Source organism: Alternaria ethzedia, assembly GCF_023757985.1.
Source record: "Alternaria ethzedia strain BMP 0044 chromosome Unknown scaffold_14, whole genome shotgun sequence".
In the NCBI taxonomy this organism is placed as follows: Eukaryota; Fungi; Ascomycota; class Dothideomycetes; order Pleosporales; family Pleosporaceae; genus Alternaria; species Alternaria ethzedia.
Window position 1 is genome coordinate 437,339 of NW_026056207.1, and position 19,526 is coordinate 456,864.

Genomic DNA, 19,526 nt, shown 5'->3' on the forward strand with positions numbered 1-19,526 from the left:
TGGATGCAGGCCTCAGCGGCCGGCCGTCTAGCTGCAGGCGGTGGGACCACTGAGAGAGGATGGAGGGGCCCATGGCGGTACAGGAGTGTGATTCGACCGGCGCAAAACTGCGCGGCTTGAGTACAGAGTCCAGCGATGCGGCGCGAGCATGGGTGAGATATGGATTGGAAAGGCTGCAGACTGCAGAGGCTCTCGGTGAGGCACCGCCCCGCACATTGCGAAAGCCCGGTGACGACTTCTGGCTGCAAGTCATCTACGCGGCCAGGGGTGGGTCGCCTATTAATAACGCAGAGCAGATCGCACGCAGCCGGCACCGTTCTTCATCTGGTCGATGCCAGCGTGGCAGCCGTGTTGAGCCTCTGTAGCGAGATGCGATGGGCCACTCGCAATGGAGCCGCTTCATCCTTGGGTCGCGCAATCCTTGTATCGATCGAAAGCTTAAACCTGCACTGGTCTACGCCATCCGCGTCCCCAGGTTCGCGCAGTCATCGCTACCAAAACCAAGCGAAGTAAATCCTAGCGGATTCTCGGCGCCGTACATCATCTGCAGTTCTTCGCTCTTCTACCGACCCCGCCCACCGACCGACCTTCCTCCCACACTGCCCAACACCTGCTGTCGTCGATCGTCTTTCCTCTCCGATTTCTCGCGTTTGTGGTGTTTGGATCTCATCTGCTTCTCCAGTTCGCCGGTGTCCTTGAGATTTTTCGGTATGTATATCTCATGAGCAATTTTCATCTCGTCTTGGCGGGCCGCCCACTGCACAATTTCGTGCACCGGGGCATGGGAGCTGCGGACTGCACAATCAATTCGGCCACCGCCCGTCTGCTACGCCATGTGCGTCCATCGCCTACTGACGTCGTCGCCTGCACGGACTTGGTCGCGCGGCCTGCAGCAGCGCTGCCTCCAGCCCGAGCCAGCGTCGCGCATCCCGACGCGCTCTCACTGCCGTGGGTGTTGCGAGCACCTGTCGTGACATGGGCCTCGTGCGCCCGCCGCATGTGATGCCTGACATGAAAACTACGGTACTGACCCGCCCACTCAGATTTCGTTCGAGCTTCCTCACGGTCACTCCTTCGCTCTCCCTCACTCACACCCACTCCTTCGTGCGCGACCTGGAGTTACTGTCGCCGCTTTTCCCGACTATCTCCTAGGCGTGTTCCTTGGCCTGTACTCTCTACTGCCTCCGCGACTGCAGTGATAGAAGGAGCCGGATCTAATCGGTAAGTGCAGCCTGCCACCCTTCCAGCTCCTTCACCCTGCTCCCGCTGCCTGACCTCCTGCGCGCACACTCACCGGAACTAACAATTGCTTTTTCTGCGCAGACTATATAAACGACGCTACGGTTCTCTATCATAATTAGAGCTCATACCCTTACTCCCCACCTCCGTTAGCTCAATCGACTACCCCGCTTGATCTATCAGTCATGTCTTTCAACAACAGCTACGGCGACCAATTCCAAGGCCAGCCCCAGGGCGACATGAACAACCAGACCCCGCAGCCCGGCGACATGGGTCAGCCCATGGACGCTTCCGGCAACGGCTTCCCACCCCAGGGCAACATGGGCCCACCAGGCAGCGCTGGTGGTGACGGCCAAGGCCAGGGTGCGGGCAAGACGACTCTCTGGTGAGTCTGCGGACGCACCCGAGTTGCGAATTGCGCATCTCAGATGGCGATATGCGCGCTCGGGTGGCCTTTCACTAGGTGGGGCATATCGATGCTAACACAACGCAGGATGGGTGAACTCGAGCCCTGGATCGACGAGAACTTCGTGCGCAGCATCTGGTACAACATGGGCGAGACTGTCAACGTCAAGATGATCCGCGACAAGTTCTCCGGGTAAGCACGGAATCCACACAGGAAAAAGTCTCCAGGCTAACTACCGCATAGCAGCAATGCTGGATATTGCTTCGTCGACTTCGCGAGCCCTGATGCTGCGTCCAAGGCCCTTAGCCTCAACGGCCAACTGATCCCCAACTCCAACCGCCCGTTCAAGCTGAACTGGGCCTCTGGCGGTGGTCTTGCTGACAGGAGGCAAGTCTCACCCGGCTACCCACATACGACAGTGATCACTAATGACTCGAACAGCCGCGATGAGCGTGGTCCCGAATTCAGCATCTTCGTCGGAGACTTGGGCCCCGAGGTCACTGAGTTCGTCCTCGTTCAACTCTTCCAGAACAAGTACCAGTCCACCAAGTCCGCCAAGATCATGTCCGACCCTATTAGCGGTATGTCGCGCGGCTACGGTTTTGTCCGGTTCGCTAGCGAGGAGGACCAGCAAAAGGCCCTCACTGAGATGCAAGGCGTCTACTGCGGCAACCGCCCCATGCGTATCTCCACCGCCACACCCAAGAACAAGAGCGGTGGTCCCGGAGGTCCCGGCGGAATGGGCGGCATGCCCCAAGGCGGCGGCGGCCCCGGTATGGGCATGTACTCGATGGGCGCTCCTCCCATGGGTGGCTACTACGGTGCTCCCCAGCCGATGAACCAGTTTACTGACCCGAACAACACTACCGTCTTCGTCGGCGGTCTGTCCGGCTACGTCACCGAGGACGAGCTCCGCTCTTTCTTCCAGGGCTTTGGCGAGATCACATACGTCAAGATCCCCCCAGGCAAGGGCTGCGGCTTCGTCCAGTTCGTTCAGCGTCACGCAGCCGAGATGGCCATCAACCAGATGCAAGGCTACCCCATCGGTAACTCTCGCGTCCGTCTTAGCTGGGGTAGGTCCCAGAACAACTCCGGTCCAGCCGGCACCCCTTACCGCCCTGCACCACCTCCACCAGTTCCCTTCGGCCCAGGCATGGGTATGCCCCCGCAACACCCCTACGGCGGTGGCGGTGGCTACGGCCCGATGATGAAGGTAAGCCAACAAGACATGTTGCGGTTTTGTGTCTGATGCTAATTCGACTGTAGTAAGCGCATTCTTTCCCTCTGTATTGCTTGCACGGCGCTTCTGTCATGGTTCATCCCGTTGGCTTACTGCAACGATCCCTTTCATGACTCGGCATGACGAATTTCGAGCGATTTGGTCTTTAGTTCTATAACGGGCGGTTCTCCAAAAGTTCTCGACTTCTTCTCACGACACTCATCTTGCTGGAGGGCCATAGAAGGGAGTCTTTGTATAACAGGCCATCTATTCTCCCATTCGGGCTTTCTTTCTAAGCGTGCCACTCATCTTTCTGGGAGCATAGGGATGTAGCTAGTCATGCATGGGCCGGATGCTGCTTTCTCTCGACTTGCCTTTTCTTCACGATTGTGCGCTGCTCCTTGCAGGATTGGCCATCATTTCCAATCACACGATTCTTCTATTTCTGCGTGTTTGGTTGCGTGCTTGCTTGCTGGCTTGGTTGATTCGTCTAACGTTCTGTTCCAAGTGCCTTCTAGTCTTTCCTTTGTTAGTTTGTTGTTGGTTCTATTAGCACGCGCAGAGTCTACCACCTCGTTGCCCTCCTTGGACACCTTGCTAACGTCACTGTGTAGCAACTTTCCCGTCCAGGCTGGCCAGCCTTCGCCTTACCCGCCGTCGATGAACGCAAGCCTCGGTGGCCAGCGACCCGGCAGCCAGAACGCCCCTTCGGCCAATCCTGCCGGCCAGAACGGCACTCCCACGTTCAACAACTACCGCTTCACCCCCACCCAGCCCAACGGCCCCAACAGCCCCGGCTTCGGCTCGCCCGACTTTGGCGGTGCCTTCTCGCAGCAATTCCCTCCACCGCAGTAACTGCGCATCGTACGCTCTCGCATTGGTTATACGCATATCAGATACTGTTTTGCCGCTTTAGCAAGGAGTTCTTGGGGCATGAAACTTCATTATCACGACGTGGCTATATTCTTTAACTGGGGAATGAAGGCATAATGCTTTAGCGAGGCGTCTGGCGAACAAGAATTAAATGGTATACCCATGCAGCAAGAGAAGGCGTCAAGAGTCTGTTTCATTTCTATCGTGGCGGGAGGTTCGCGTCTTTGCTAGAAGATTGCACTTCTTTTGAGGTTTTGCGTTGAGTTGCTGCGTGCGCTGTGGGTATTTCGGGAGATGTCTATCGAAAGAAACGTCGCAGACTGATGGTTAGTGGGTTCTAGTACAAGGTCGCTGCAAAGGTCCATGGAGGGTACATCACAGACTGACGGACAGTGAGTTTTTAGTAGAAGGGCTTTCTGAGAGATGCTACATGAGCATGCGGCAACATGCGTTTTGATCTAGTCATGCCCATTTTATACAATTTACACTTCACCGCATTTGCACGAACCTTTGACGATGTGGTTTGCCTCGCGCCATGACGTTGCGCCGTGACAATCGTGCCTTCCTCATCACTGGACCTCGGGCGTACCCGCCGTCGCTCAGCCCTCAACCCTCATAAACAATGGGCTTCTTCCTCCTCTCCACAAACACACATCCGGCACAACTGCCAATTGCTTGTTGCTCTTTTGGACCTGACCAGCAGCAATCGCACGCCTGCCATGCGCTACGACGATTGGGACGTGATCCTCTTCCCTAAGGACTCTCATGTACCCATACAGGAGTTCAAGACTGCCTGCTATGTCTCACCTGAGGAGTGTGAGTACCCTGCTCTACCCCACCTGCATGCAGACGTCTTATACCTGGGCGTCAATACTGATAGCATGTAGATGGCCGCCAGTTGCCCACTTTGACCTCTTACATCAGCACTCTGCCACCGTCCACACCGTTCCGTATCTCCGTACACTCATGGGCCACTGCATCGAAAGCCTCGGCCCTGATCGAGTCCCGACGGAAGGCGAACCAGAAGGTCGTATACACAGTTCAGGTCATCGTCGATGGGGCTAGAGTCTTGTGAGCTCCACGCCATAGTATGTGGACATGGGACCACGACGCTGATTAGCATAGTCGTGGCTTCTTCGACATAACGTCGAAATGGCCCCAAGAGATCGGTATGTCTCACCTAAGTCAATGCTGCATCACCTTTGGACTGACGATGTGTAGCGCAAGAGAAGAGATCACTCGCCATCAACGAGTATCCATCAAGTCAACGGAAACAATGCCTCGAGTTCCCGCCCTTTCATCAACGGACCCTCATGCAGAACTCATGGAACGCCCACGATCCACAAGGACGAATAAAGATAATGTTGTCGGAACAGTTGATCATGAAGACGGCAAGTCCTGGAGAGGTAGATCTTGGCACGACCAACGACATTGTTTGCTTCTCATTCCAGCATGCTCCAAAAGGTACGTCGAAGGAACTTATACCCCTCATATATGAATCCCTAATAAGGAACAGATGTCCTAGAACAGGCGGGCATCTCATGGCCCATCAGAAACCCTCTATACCTTCCCAATGCGCTCGAGCGAGCCACGCACCTGTCACAAATATCCCCGACGAACTCTCGGACACCGAAGGCCCGACCCTTCCCAGGCGATATCAATATGCAGTCGCCAATCTCGCAAACATCGGCATCCGCCTTTGCTAGATCGCAGATTCCCTTACCCAATCGACGCTCTAACGCGCATCTGCCCCCCATCTCACAATTTGCGAAGCCACTGCCAGGTTTCAGAAACAACGGTCGCCCAGGCATATGGGATGACAATCTCAACTCCCTTGTAGATTCTGCCGACGACGTTAGCATGGATACATGGTCAACAAGAAGAACGTCGGGCTCCATCAGCGACATGGCCATGCCTGACTACATGTATGCTTCTTCACATCTGTCACGGAAAAGTCAACCATGGATGCCTGAAAGGTCCCAATATGACCAAGGCATGAGTACAGAATGGGAAGATCATCCGCCGAGGAAGGAAAAAGAGAAACAGCTCGTTGTCACCCTTCGAGATGACCAGCTAGGGCAGATTATCCAAGCTATGAGTCCACCGAAGCAGAATCGTGAGCTATCGCATGGATCGGGCAATCAACGCCATGACAATACTGGTCGCCTACCGACTGCTTACAACTACTGTCCCCCAAAGTCAGACATCAATCCACCTATCAGCCGCCCGTCGTCGGCGGCCATGGCGCGCAAGCCATCATACTCGGACTTCAATAATGCCCTACGGAACGCATCGAATAAGCAGTCACCAATTAATCAGCGGTTCCACGATGCGATTAATGACAAACAGCCTACGATGAATCACCCTTCCTTCTCAAGCAACAAAGAGAATCGTCCACCTTCGCAATCGCGATTGCCTACTGCGTTTCCAAACGCGAACCGTGTTCCGACGCCGAACCCCTTCGCGCAAAGACTCCCAACCCATAACTCAGATGTTTCCATGAGAGACCCATCTCCGGCACGTTCAAGTATGTACAGGTTCAGCCGGAGCGAAGCGCCACCTCCGACCATTGAGCCTGCTAAGTTTGGGTCAGCTCACGGCCCTTCCGCTGTAAACGTCAGGAGCCGGAAGGAAGGCCTGGCATCTGACTCACCGAGGCTGTCTGAACAAGCAATGCGCCATGATCAGAGCCTGCTACCATCATTGAACTCAGGTCCTCGGACTGCGCATATACCCATCTTTGAGGATAAAGATGAATCCTCGCACAATAACCAGAAGAAAATCCCTGACGTAGTGGAGATCATCGATGTGGATGCCATCGACCCCCACCTACACACCAATGCTTCCTTCGAGAATAACAAGCTCTCTCCGTTCAAGCCCTGCCACAAGACTGGAGTGTCGCTTTCAAGCATCGACAGTACCGGCCGTCTGGAGAGACAGCTCTACAGTGCCCTTGGCGAAGAACTAGGCAGCTTTGAACACCATATCGACACTACAGGTATGGGACCTGAACTTGCACAGGCACTTGGTGGTGTCACAGCACACTCCGATCTCAGCGGCTCCGGCATGCTAAACCCAAACGCTCACGAGTTTGAGCCAACAATCAAGCGGAAGAGGCAGAGTACGGTGGGTGGCAGTCGGGAGAGAAGTCCGATGACTAAGAAAGAGAAGGCTGACTTGCGAGCTGGCGACGATCAGGAAGAGGTGGTGGTGTGTATGAGGGGGGATTGAGCGTATTCTTAGTTTGACGATGCTTCCTGGAGGACTATGGATTACTCTTGTAGGCTTTGTTTTCTGAGCGTTCTAAGCGTATTGTTGTACTTGTTAGTCTTTTGGGATAGGAGCAGATCTTACCTATTGTCAAACAGCCAAGAGCTTATATGAAAATTGGAGCAAAAGCTGTTTCTCTTAACAACAAAATAACATCACATTGACAAACATGAAGCACACGCTTAGCAAACCTCTTTGATTTCTCAGTTTAATAGACAAAATACCCCTGCGTCAACGGCAGCGTCTCCGCAGGCTCAGCCTCACACACCATACCATCCGCCTCGACCGTATACCTCTCAGGATCGACCTTCATCTTCGGCTTCGTATCATTGTATTTCATATCCTTCTTACCGATATTCCTACAATTCTTCACAGCCTCGACACGCTTGCGCAGACCATAAGACTTGACAACGCCAGAGGCAATGGAAGCTTGCGAGACAAATGTGATGCTGGATGAAGGCACCATAGGCGCGAACATGGGGCGCATGATGATGGGTTCGACGGTGGGGATTGAGGCGTTGGGATCGCCCTATTTGGGTGTTAGATGAACTGCTGAGCTGGAGACAGAGAAGAAAAGGAGAGGGAGAAGGGAGAGACAACATACCATCTGAGCATACGAGCAAAACCCACTCTTAACCACCAAATTGGGCTTAACCCCAAAGTTCCTCGGCGTCCAAAGCACCAAATCCGCCACCTTACCCACCTCCACACTTCCCACAAGATGACCCATTCCCTGCGCTATCGCGGGGTTAACAGTATACTTACTGATATACCGTTTCACCCTAAAGTTATCCGCATCCGTGCCCTCGTCTTCTTTGAGCGTACCGCGTTGCACTTTGTTCTTATGCGCGGTGTTCCATGTGCGGAGGATAACTTCGCCGCAGCGGCCCATGGCCTGCGAGTCAGAGGACATCATGGATATGGCGCCGAGGTCGTGCAGCACGTCTTCTGCGGCGATGGTCTCGGCGCGGATGCGGGATTCGGCGAAGGCGACGTCTTCGGGGATGTTGCGCGAGAGGTGGTGGCATACCATTAGCATGTCGAGGTGCTCGTCGAGCGTGTTGCGTGTATATGGGCGAGTTGGATTCGTAGACGAAGGAAGCACGTTGTCGAGTTCGACGACGCTGATAATGTCGGGGGCGTGACCGCCGCCCGCGCCTTCAGTGTGGTACGTGTGGATGGTTCGCCCTTTGATGGCGGCGATGGTGGACTCGACGAAGCCGGATTCGTTGAGCGTATCGGTATGGATGAGCGTTTGGATGTCGTATTCGTCGCAGACGGTCAGGCAGGCGTCGATGGCGGCGGGGGTGCTGCCCCAGTCTTCGTGGAGCTTGAGGCCGCAGACGCCGGCTTCGGCTTGTTGTTGCAAGGGGCGGAGTTCGGCGTCGTTGCCTTTTCCTGTTATGCCGTAGTTTACGGGGAGTGTGTCGATGGCTTGGAGCATCTGTCGGATGTGCGTCTTGCCTGGAGTGCAGGTCGTTGCGTTTGTGCCGGTGCTGGGCCCTGTACCGCCTCCGAGCATGGTCGTGATGCCTGATGCTATAGCCTCATGTGCTTGTTGGGGACAGATGAAGTGGATGTGGGAGTCGAAACCACCTGCTGTTACAATCTTGTGCTCAGCAGAGATGACATCGGTGCATGAACCGACTATCAAGTTGGGGTCCACACCGTCCATGACATCCGGGTTGCCTGCCTTGCCAATGCCAACGATCATGCCATCTTTGATCCCAATGTCCGCCTTGTAGATACCAGACCAGTCGATAATCAAAGCGTTCGTAATGACAGTATCCAACGAGTCTTTGTCTGATACACCTCCAGCTTGTCCCATGCCTTCTCTGAGTGTCTTGCCTCCACCGAAAGCGCACTCGTCGCCGTATACGGTCATGTCTTTCTCAACCTTGATCCAGAGATCTGTTGCACCCAATCTAACCAGGTCACCTGTCGTCGGACCGAACATGCTGATATAGGACAGTCGCTCCATGGTGCAGATATCGATGTGCGCAGCGTCCCCATGCGGTTCAGGCTCGTGAAGGAAGCCACCAGACTTCAATCTCTCCACGATGCCGCTTGCAACCGACATGTCCTCGATGAAGCCCGAGGCGATCTGGTTTCCACCCTTTATGATCTTGTTGCCACCAATCTGTACCAGGGTGACTGTCTTGGTATCGCCGGGCTCGAAGCGCACCGATGTGCCTGCGGGAATATCGAGGCGGTATCCATGAGCTCGTACGCGGTCGAATTGGAGTTGCGGGTTCGTCTCGATGAAGTGGTAATGCGATCCGACCTATATTTAGTGAGTCGCATGTCTCGTAGTCGCATGATGTTTCCATACCTGAATTGGCCGATCTCCCATACTCTTCACCTTGAGCTTGATCCTCTTGCGCCCCTCGTTCAGCTTGATTATACCAGCCTCTCCTTTGACAGCCACAATCGCGCCTGGCTGCTTCGTACTCTCGTAAACACTTGAATCGGGTAGCGGGAACATGCCGTTCGACGGAATTGGCAGGAACGATCCATATAGCGCCTTCTCGAGGTCTCCATCGTCAGTGGACACAGGGTTGTGGACGGTAACGAGGTATGTGCCGGTCGGGAAGGTGCCTTCGACCATCAACTCGCCGAGCGAGGCGACAACGGAGGGCTGTACATGACGACGACCAAGCATCGTTGTGCCAATTGACATGAGATCGGCGACCGAGTGGTTTCCATCACGGATAAGCTGTATGCGTTCAGCATGCGACCGAGGATGCGCGCGAAGTCGGAGGTCGTACTTCTTGTAGGTTATTCGCGATCAAAGCCTGGGAGTATTAGCAGCGTCCACGCGATATCATGCGAGACTCACAGTAGCTTCAGCATGGTTCAGCTTCACTCCCCTTGCCAGCCGACGTTGCGCAAGGAGTCCGAGCTGCGATATGACGAGCTTGTCAAGCTGTGACGCGATGGTCAGCAGGGGCAGCACGCGTCCATGGCACCATGTTACACACCTCCTTTGGACACAACTGCATATTGTAGAATCAGAAGCAGCCAAGATCTGGAGCGATACAACGCGTCTCCAGATTGTATTTGAATCCCCACCATCCTCCAGTCCGACTCTACCGACTCTACCGCTACAGGCCTCACCTCTTTGGGCCATGCTGCGGGGTTCGCTTGCGATAAAGACGCGCGCTGATAAGGAGCTTACGTCCGCGGCAACGCGCTCTCGACCTTCATCCGCGACATCCATGGACGCAATTCTAGGCACATGTCTTCCGGCAGACCATTCAGGTGTCGCGAACCTGCGCGTGCCTGTCGTGGTTCGAGCTAACCTCAGCATGACGTAGGGGTTATTGGTTTCAACACCAACACCACTGAGACATGCAGATCCACGCCTCATTCGGCCTATGCCACCAACCTTCTTACCTATCTTGCTCCTATCCTACCTGACGCGTCTCAGGCCTTCGTCCCTTCTCCTTTTTCAACACTCCTGCATCGTGTCGCAGCCATGATAAGCCCAGATCCAGACTCACCAGGAATACCGCCGTAGCCGGTAGCGTCGATGACAACGCGGGCACGCACCACAACTTGATACTCTGTGACCGTCAACTCACGCGTCTAGCGAACGCCATCTTCGACATATCTCTACGTTACGATGCACTCCTTGATGCGACATCTGAAGGGAGAGAACGATGAGCCCGAACCTGAACAGCAAACATCTGACCCACCTGTTAAGAGAAGTCGAGTAACGATCAAGCCCCCGCCCAAAGATCCAAACATACCAAGGAAGCGACTTCAAATCAACAAGAAATGCCTCTACGAGCGCCGGCTACCTGGGAACGCGTACATCTCCGCCCATGTTAATCGGCTTCAACACGGCTACTACAGGTCGAATGCGCTCCACGAACCCGACATCAACAATCTCTTCTTTGTTTCGGTGCACTTTGTCTTCCATCCCCATGACCCAGAGTCGCACCGTTTCAAAAGCGCCGAAATTGAAGTCACCGTTCATGGCGACGACGGTGACCCCAACACGCCCCGGAAGCCAGGCGCGTCGCATCCACGGATCCTGAAGCATGCACCAGAGCTGATGTTCGGATCTGTGTCGCCAGAGAACCTGCAGTGGAACTTCAGCTTATCGAGCTCCTTAGGCGTATCGCAGGCGCCTGTATCTGCTTCGCTGAACCCGAAAGCAGCTATGAAGAGCAGCTACAAAGTCTTCCACATGATGAGCATCCAAGGATCAGTGCGATCGAAGCGAAGCCCACACGGATCAGAGTACGATGTCGAAGACGCCAAGGCCGTCTGGACACTCACGGAGAACATGCTCCAAAAATCAGGCTTGCCACGAGAATTCGACTTCGTCCTACTTGTGCAGAAGCCGGAAGATTGCGAGAATATATACATGTCAGTCGACCTGAACGCGGATGTCGGAGCCTGGTACGGCACATATCCCCAGTGGTACACGAATCTCAGCAAGTATATGCCGAATCAAGATTGTATGCTCAGCTTCGAACATGACATTGGGCAAAGGTTCCTTCCAAGTCGGCCAGGGCATGGATTCAACTTCGCCAAACTGATGCATACGCTGGATGAATACGTCATGATGCCGGGAACTGTGTATCCAACACGAGTAAGCCATTCTCACTGAGAAACTTACATTATAAGCTAACCACTGTAGGGCACACGGCAAGGGGAAATCAACAATCCAAACCTAATAGAGTATGAAGCAGCCGACGGGGGTAAAGCCATCGAAGCTGCTCCATCCTCACCCCCACCTAAGCAGCCCAGTACGCCCCCAGATAAGAGCAAGTCGCCCAAAGGAGATTCATCTCAACAACATCGCCATAGCTCGGTGCCAGAGAACGTGAACATCCGTGTTGTGCTGGAGCATCAGTATCCGCAAGGGGTTGACCCGCGACGCTTCTCGTACTCTCCTCTCAGCAACTTGGAGCCTGTGCGGTACCCGTCAATACGGCGGAGAAAGTCAAGGACGGGATTGAAGGAATACGGTGCGAAGCAAGCCTTGCATGAGCTTGCCCAAGATGAATCAGGAGATAGAGGCGATAGATCGCGTGGCGGAGATAGACTCAGTGGAGCTACAGTAATGTGATCGGAAGCGTCTAACGGCGAAGGGCAGTTCATGCCTATTACATGACATGCAAACTTTCAGCATGAGAGCCTGATAAGGAGATAAATGTGGCGCTCCAATATAAACCAGGCAGACGACCACCTTATCATTACTCGTGTGAGAACATGCAGTTCCCAAGACTCGGCTACTCGAGATCGCCACCATTAGCGTAGTTTGTGACAGGTTCGTGAAATGACAGCACACCATCATCACTCAATCACGCACCACCCCTTTCGCACCGGGCAAGACTCTGCACTTCTTACACGCAATGTCATCTCCACCTCTCTCCACCAGCTGAGGTAAGACTCATCTCTCCCACCGCGCAATGCTGGTCGTGAAGCTCGCAGGCAAACGCATCACGCCGACTGATTGGATCCTTTCAACATCCGCGCAACCTCCGATACGTCGCCCGCTAGGCTTTGAAACGAGATGACGGGTATTAGCCCGCTTCCCTCGGGGCAGATCAAGTGGTGTACGATGCCCTCTCGCCATCGCGCGGCCATGTCCTGTGTTTCGTCGCTGCGGGTGTCTGCGAGGTTTAACTGGTCAGCGCGAAGATGCGCTAGACAAGGGGCCGCCATGCCGGCAACCACCCACGAAGCTGCATCGCTCCTTCTGAGCTCGCAACGGTCCTGGTAGGTGTAATGAGGTAGGGCAGCAGAAAGGATGCGTGGGAATTGTGTGGTCTGCTGAGCGTGACGAATGCGATGCCCGGTGCCCCTCGGAGCTAAGGCCGGGGCTGAGGTTGGGCTGGCTTCTAGGGATGTTCTTTCCGTTCTGTTTATTTTTGCTGGTCCGTCATCGTTCCTTCCTACCGTGTGTAGGTACTCGGTGAGAGAACATCGTGCCTTCTTCGTCTTCAAGGCTATCGTCTAGCGCTCTTTCCTCTTCTTCTCAACGGGATAGATTCTCGTGCCGCTCGTCTTTTCTGTATCGACTTCTAATCTTAATATCTCACCGTCTTTCGCTCCTGGTTCTTTGTCCCGCATCTTCGGTATCTCTGACGTTGCTTCGCACCGCCTTTACTACGATTATCAGCACGAAACGACGTGTGCGTTCACGAACACTCGGTTGTGACTGCACTCAGCCATTCCTCCGAAGGAAACCGCTCTTTCGGACATCAGCCCACTCCGGCACGGTTACAACGTCTGTATACGGCGATTTTGAGGTTTACCGGATACTCTGGGATCGCTACAAGTATAGCTCGCCGACTGGAACGAAAGCAACTGGACCGTATCCATACCCTCGAAGCCCATGGCGTGGGTCCCGCAATGCATTCGTTAAACTTCACCTCAAGTCCGATCCGAAACGAAATAACGAACCAAGAGCCTGGAAAGCTACCCTACACATGAAGCCAATGACGGAGTTGTAGTCAGGAATCAGATTGCAAACTCTTATTCACCACCGAAGAGAACGACAAACGGTCCCGTCGGGCAAGTCGAAGATGGCGGCATTTTACCCCCGCTCGCAGTCACCGCGACTTTCTGAGCCGGCTTCACTGCGGATGCAAGCTGGCAATCCTATAACGCCCGTCCACTCCCCACACCACTCAGTCACCTCGTCTGCCTCCTCCCGGACTCCCGTCCACGTCCTCACCATCCACGAGTATCGCAAGCAGCAACATACGCCTACGCTATCGCGAACAGGTACACCGTCAGGCAAGACTCTTCGGAGGAAACCTGCGGCACTTGCCTTGAACGATATCGAACGCGCACCATCGGTATCGCACTCGACGCGGTCAGATTCTGGTCCACCACTGCGCCCTCTTCACTTTTCGCAGTCGGCATACCAACTCAACTCGATTGCTCCGCCACCCCAGCAACTAACACTGCTCGAGCTATCGCTTCGGTCGCAGTCAGCTGAGCCCCGCGTGCAGACGGGCAGTATATCCAGTATCTCTACTGGCAACTCGTCTAGCAAGGTACGTCAGTTCAAGTCAAGAAAAAGGTTGCCGAAACCGCCTGCCACTACAGGTCCTGTATTTGCTCTTCCGCTTGCAAACGTGAATTCTACGCAAGACCGCCAATCACCGCGTCCTGCTGTGTTGAGCTTCTCCACCGATCTTTCACACTCCAGCGGCGCGCAGACTACGCCCACACTCTCGACCTTCTCGCTATCCCGCTTCCCGCAGCCGCCCCACCGGATCGACCCGTCGCTCTCACCACCCCACGATGAAAGAGAGCCGACGCGAATAGACGCACCTAGCTTCGCGACAACCGCGCCTGCGACGCCGCCCGCGACGCCCGCAATTATCCATTATCGCGGTGCTTCCTTTGACTTGGTTAACCCGCACGATTCGCTACTGCTTCACGACATTGTTACGCCCTCGCGCGACTTCGATTCTAGTGAATATCTTCTTCTACGTTCATCTGACGACGCATTTTCAGAGGTATGTATTACAACCCAACTCCGCTCTCAGCACAGCTGATCGCAACAGATGGCGCCCAAACGAGCCGTTTACGGCGATTTCCGCGCAGCGCATGCAGGTATCCTGAGACGTCCTGAAGATGAGCCAGAGCAGTCGCACATGGAGCTTCCGCTTGAGCCGTCACCTGCTGCCCTCAGTCCCAACTCCTCGTCTTATACATCGCCTCCGTACAGCCCCGAATCAGTCAGTGCGCCCTCTCCGCTGACCATCAAGCCGCCTGCTCGCGAGTCGCGTTTCTCCTTCAAAGGATTGACTCGCACTTTGACGAAGAAGCTCACCAAGACTCCGTCGGCGTTACAGGGCGAGGAGTTGCAGGAGATACGTAGCGAAAACGTGAGCAAGGCATCAATCAGTATGGAAGGAGAATTCCCGCGCCCTCTACACCAGACCTATATCACAACCCCCGAAACATCATACTTCCCGGTCGGACCAATGTCGCCAGCTACGCCCAGCAGCCCCCTGTCACCTGAAGGCTTCCATGCCTTTACACCAGCGTTCCCACAAGCCTTTTCACCCGGACAGAATGAAGCGGAGGCATCGCGAGGTCAATCCGCTGGACATTATCAGACGGATTCGCTAGCATCCATGCTGCCGGATGAGCACTCGACGGAGATCGGACGATTAGATGAGTCTCATCTACCTTACTCTACTGAAGGCGGTTTTTCAAAGCCCTACTACGACGATCTTGATTCGATCTACCCCAGTTCGTCCATCTACACCGCAGACGGTCATCGGAAATCCATGTATCAGCAGGGACTCCAGAGCGAGCGGAACAGCAGTGGCAACCCGTTCGCTCGGCTTAGTGGGATAAACGCAAGCGACTTTGCCAACGAGTACAATCCCAACAGCTCGTACGATTATGGCGACTCTAATCGGATGAGTCGACAATTGTCACGTCCATTTGCCCAGGACATGTACCACCCTTCGGTCGAAGAACGTGATCCCAAGACAGACACCATCAGCAAACTCATCGACGAATATAGCCCGCATGATACTGCAAATGCGCCCGTAGCCACTCACTACGAAGGCAAAGGAAAGGGGGTTCAACAAACTGATGTAGGTTCAAGGCGGCCTCCGATTACCCAGCACCCAGGTTCACCCCCTCGTGAAGCGGCTCCTCTTGCACCGGCCTTTGAGTACGATGAAGCACCTTTCCTTCCTCCACGTCTACCAATGTCTGGTATGTTCTCCGATGAATCACGCTACTCATACGGAGATACTCGAAATCTGCTCCGCATCTCGGAGTCAGATGTCTCGTTTCAGCCTGCTATGAAAGGCACTCTGGAGCCATCTTCATCGTACTCTCAACCAGAAGCCAGGACTCTAGAGCCTTCGTCTTCTTACTCTCAAGGGGACAACCCGCAGAGTCCGCATACGCCTAGAGAGGCTCTCGAACAGGCCGAACAAATCTTCCAAGACACGGTCAATAAGCATCAGGATGACCGTAAGATCCCCGCGATGTGGACTAGACGCAACTCGGCCAGCCTAATGCTAAGTAAATCAGCCACAAACAGGTCATCTGGTGTTCCTGAGGAGTTCGACACACCTCTTGGTGGCGGCGACGCAGCTATTACCGGAGATAAAGCGGATTGGGAGACGGTCGGCGGCAACAGTCGCGATTCGAAAGGCCACGAGTCTCTTCTTAGCAGTATTGCAGACTATAGCAGCAGTGAGGGCACCCGGAACAGTCTTGGCCTAAACTCAGATGGCTCCCTTCCTTCCTGGGCGAAGCTAGCTCAATCGCCGGCTCGTTCGACATACTACAACCACCCTAGTCCATCACGCACTCAACACCCTCATCTGTTCGGCTCATCGCCACCACAGTTGAGAGCTCAAGCAAGTGTCCGTACCGCACCCGATACTTCATCTCCTCCCTTAACCACTAGCCCTCCAGCATCACGGACAGCACCATTGTTCCAGTTTGCTACTCAACCTGAGGACGTTCGCGGGCGCGGTGCCGTCGATCAGCCATATGCTTACGCTCCTTGGGCGGACCCGTACGCTTTCAGCGACAAAGAGACGCAAGAGCTGCTAGCTTCTGGCCCTAATGATAACATCATTATCGATGAGCAGCGCGCTTCGTCTGTGGGTCTATCACAAGGACATTACCGGTATAGAAGCGATGATAGTACTCTACCGACTTCAAGTACCGCTGATGAGAGCGTTTTCGACAACAGTCCTATTGGTCTCGAGCGCCAGAACACCTTTGAGAAGCTCTCCTATGTTGGGCCTAAGGGCAACCTCACTGGTACTCCTCGCGGTACTGGTATGCATGAGACAGGTAGCAGTGTTGCAGATACTAGCAGTCCGGGTGTGAAGCTCAGCTCGAGCGTCGGTCGCCAGAGCGTTCGTTCAGACTACACCGGGTTCTACGCTTCGCCCTTCCCAGCTACAGGCAGCGTAACTCGCATCAGCCAGTCCCGACCAGTCTACAAGCCGAGTCCCGAGCATCGAACACCATCAGAAGCTAGTCTGTTCTCACAGACGCCAGAACTGGAAACTGTTCAAGAGACCTCCCCAAACCCTGGCGCTCGCAAGCACCTCCGTAACTCTACCACGTTCCTGCGTCAACAACGCCGCACGAGCCGCTCTGCCGTACCCGGTCAGACGAAACTGCGGCAGATGTTCCTTGCGCCTGAAGCTGCTCGATCGACCATCTCGACTCAAGACACGCACATCACGCGCTTCGTGGCCCACAGTGATCGTCCCTCTACCAGCGACACTACCACGCCTCTCCGTCCCACACACCCTAGCCTAGACATCTACCCTGCGCCGGTCCGGACCAACATTGCCCACCAGCACTCGCCTCACCTTCTCTGTGTGGAGCGGGAGCCCAACCCAGAAGACGAGGCACGCCGCCGCAAGCTATCATGGTGCATCCTCATGGCCTTCTGCCTCCTGCCGCCCTGCATCATCCTCTTCCGTTTCATAGGAGACAAGGTCATCGCCGAGCTTACCAAAGGCCATCTTGGTCACGTCACGCCACAGTCTAAGCGAACGGCGCTCATTGCTGGTATCGTCGTTAATGTTGGCCTTGTCACTGCAATCCTGGTTCCGGTCTTGGTCGCGCAGGCCCTGAAAGCTGCTTGATGGGGGGTGTGGATGGGATTGAAGAAGAACAGGTACGCAGTGCTATTGTGATGATTTCATGTGAACTGACCTTGATGAACAGCAGTGCTGGCAGTCTAAAACATACTCAAAAGTGCTATCAACGTTATCTCGAACCGCAGACCTTGCGACGCGGTACGACATACGAAAAGTTTGCGAGCGATCTTCATCGCAAGTTTCAAGGAACAAATTGGCCAGCAACGTCTTGGTTGCGGCGTCCATTCTCTTCTGAGTGTGAGTTTCTTTCCTTTGTTCTGTACTACCATGCGTTGCTTTGGCGTTGCTTTTGCATGATCTTGGAGTTTTTCAACTTTGAAGACAGCCATTTGGCTCTTCGGCTTCTCACATGTGGGAGGGAGGTCTTTATCTGGAATGCATGGTTGACGATGGGCGAATATCCGGGCATGGTGCATGTGGGTTAGGATCGACATCTGGGGAATTGGTCATTATGGGGTCTACTGGTATCTCTTTTTTCATGTGTCGCGGCTGGCTTCGTAATGAGGTTGGCTGCTGGACGGGGGAGGTTTGAACATGGGATGGTGGTTTTGCGGGTTGATGGATTGGTGGATGGATGAGTTTTCATATGAAGAAAGCAATCACCATCAATTTCAGGACTTTTAGAGAGCTTGAGCTTCTGCAATAGCCTTGATGAGAGTGCTAGTGCTCTAATGCCGCAACAGTGCCACGATGGACTTGTGTGATGAAGTCGCTTTTTGCTTGTAATGTACTTTACATATTTGTGTACGTGTGTGTATGTATAGCTCGACGACGGGAGCAAAAGGGATACATTCGTGACCGAAACAAGAGATAGAGGGAGCGTGGGAATGAGATGCCGTGGTTCCTATTCAAGAAAACAGTGACGCAGTTTCGCATTGTGCGATGCGTTATAGTTAAAACGGTGACTGGCCTTCCATATCAGTTATTGTACATGACGGTCTGAAGAACTTCCATCTTGCCTATTGAACAAGGCGTTGAGGCCAAGGCTGGCTTCCGTGTCTTGCCTGCGAGGTCGTCCGAACGTCGGGCTCGTCTCTGTCGCAGTAGTGTGTGCATGGTCGCGCTGGTCGTCGGATATATCGAGTGAAGGTAGTCTGGGTGGGCCGTGTGTTGTATCATCTCCAGACATGATATGTGGTGTGCTATTGTCAGATGTGCCAGGCTCCGGTAGAAGTGGCTGTGTAGATATCTTCTTGGTCTTGTGCGATCTGATTTCTCTCCATACGAATCGACCTTGACTAATTTGACGTTTCGTGACGATGACTAGTTTTGACAGTATCCATATTGGAACAATAGCCATCAACATAAACCTCTGAATTACTTGATATTCATCCGCACTGGCTGCGCTGGCTGCGCCGACCATCACGACGGTAGAAAATGCGCAAAGGATCAGAGATAAAATGGCGATCTTTCTGGTCATCTCGGAGACAAGTTGACTTGCAGCGCCTACAGACTGATCCACGTCATCACTTGTTAGGTGATTGGACGACTCAAGAGCCAGTAGTTCTGATGTAGGAGGGCTTGGAGAAGAATTGTCTGCAGCATTGACCCGATGTAACTGTTCCTGAGTTGATGAAGGCTGAAGCTTCTCCGACACGACTTGCTCTTCATTTGATTAGCAGATTTATGATATGGATAGAGGTAGACTTACCATTAATCATCTCAACTAGAGCAAGCAGTGGGAGGACGAGTAAACCAATCGCAACGACTTGACCAAAGCCAAGCATCGATGGCCCTTCCAAGAGGTCTACATTGGAATTCCATACTGCTCTGACCGTCGTGGTCGTTCCGTAGGCAAGCTGAAAAGCCCATACCGGAATTTCAGAAAGATAGGCCTCATGGTACTGTTCGAGGAAGTACCACGTAGAGACCCTTGTCTTTTTCC

General features: G+C 54.1%; 6 protein-coding genes across 6 annotated transcripts; 5 read left to right on the forward strand and 1 right to left on the reverse strand.

Annotated features, from left to right (window-relative positions):
- Positions 1-1,424: 1,424 nt before the first annotated feature.
- Positions 1,425-3,719, forward strand: J4E87_006283 (uncharacterized protein; the record flags this gene model as incomplete). The annotated part of the gene is made up of 5 exons (XM_049377888.1): positions 1,425-1,624; positions 1,733-1,837; positions 1,892-2,032; positions 2,087-2,858; positions 3,495-3,719. 5 exons carry the CDS (start codon positions 1,425-1,427, stop codon positions 3,717-3,719), a joined length of 1,443 nt encoding a protein of 480 aa, XP_049232455.1.
- A 737-nt stretch (positions 3,720-4,456) lies between these two features.
- J4E87_006284 (uncharacterized protein) lies at positions 4,457-4,812 on the forward strand (the record flags this gene model as incomplete). Its single annotated transcript, XM_049377889.1, has 2 exons — positions 4,457-4,553; positions 4,625-4,812. The coding sequence occupies 2 exons, from the start codon at positions 4,457-4,459 to the stop codon at positions 4,810-4,812; spliced, it is 285 nt and encodes a 94-aa protein (XP_049232456.1).
- Positions 4,813-6,410: 1,598 nt separating this feature from the next.
- On the forward strand, positions 6,411-6,968 carry J4E87_006285 (uncharacterized protein; the record flags this gene model as incomplete). The annotated part of the gene is made up of 1 exon (XM_049377890.1): positions 6,411-6,968. One exon carries the CDS (start codon positions 6,411-6,413, stop codon positions 6,966-6,968), a length of 558 nt encoding a protein of 185 aa, XP_049232457.1.
- A 247-nt stretch (positions 6,969-7,215) lies between these two features.
- Positions 7,216-10,009, reverse strand: URE1 (Urease; the record flags this gene model as incomplete). Its single annotated transcript, XM_049377891.1, has 6 exons — positions 7,216-7,536; positions 7,612-9,291; positions 9,340-9,723; positions 9,776-9,802; positions 9,847-9,933; positions 9,989-10,009. 6 exons carry the CDS (start codon positions 10,007-10,009, stop codon positions 7,216-7,218), a joined length of 2,520 nt encoding a protein of 839 aa, XP_049232458.1.
- Positions 10,010-10,632: 623 nt separating this feature from the next.
- Positions 10,633-12,090, forward strand: J4E87_006287 (uncharacterized protein; the record flags this gene model as incomplete). The annotated part of the gene is made up of 2 exons (XM_049377892.1): positions 10,633-11,610; positions 11,659-12,090. The coding sequence occupies 2 exons, from the start codon at positions 10,633-10,635 to the stop codon at positions 12,088-12,090; spliced, it is 1,410 nt and encodes a 469-aa protein (XP_049232459.1).
- Positions 12,091-13,612: 1,522 nt separating this feature from the next.
- J4E87_006288 (uncharacterized protein) lies at positions 13,613-17,626 on the forward strand (the record flags this gene model as incomplete). The annotated part of the gene is made up of 2 exons (XM_049377893.1): positions 13,613-14,029; positions 14,546-17,626. 2 exons carry the CDS (start codon positions 13,613-13,615, stop codon positions 17,624-17,626), a joined length of 3,498 nt encoding a protein of 1,165 aa, XP_049232460.1.
- Between the last annotated feature and the right edge of the window lie 1,900 nt (positions 17,627-19,526).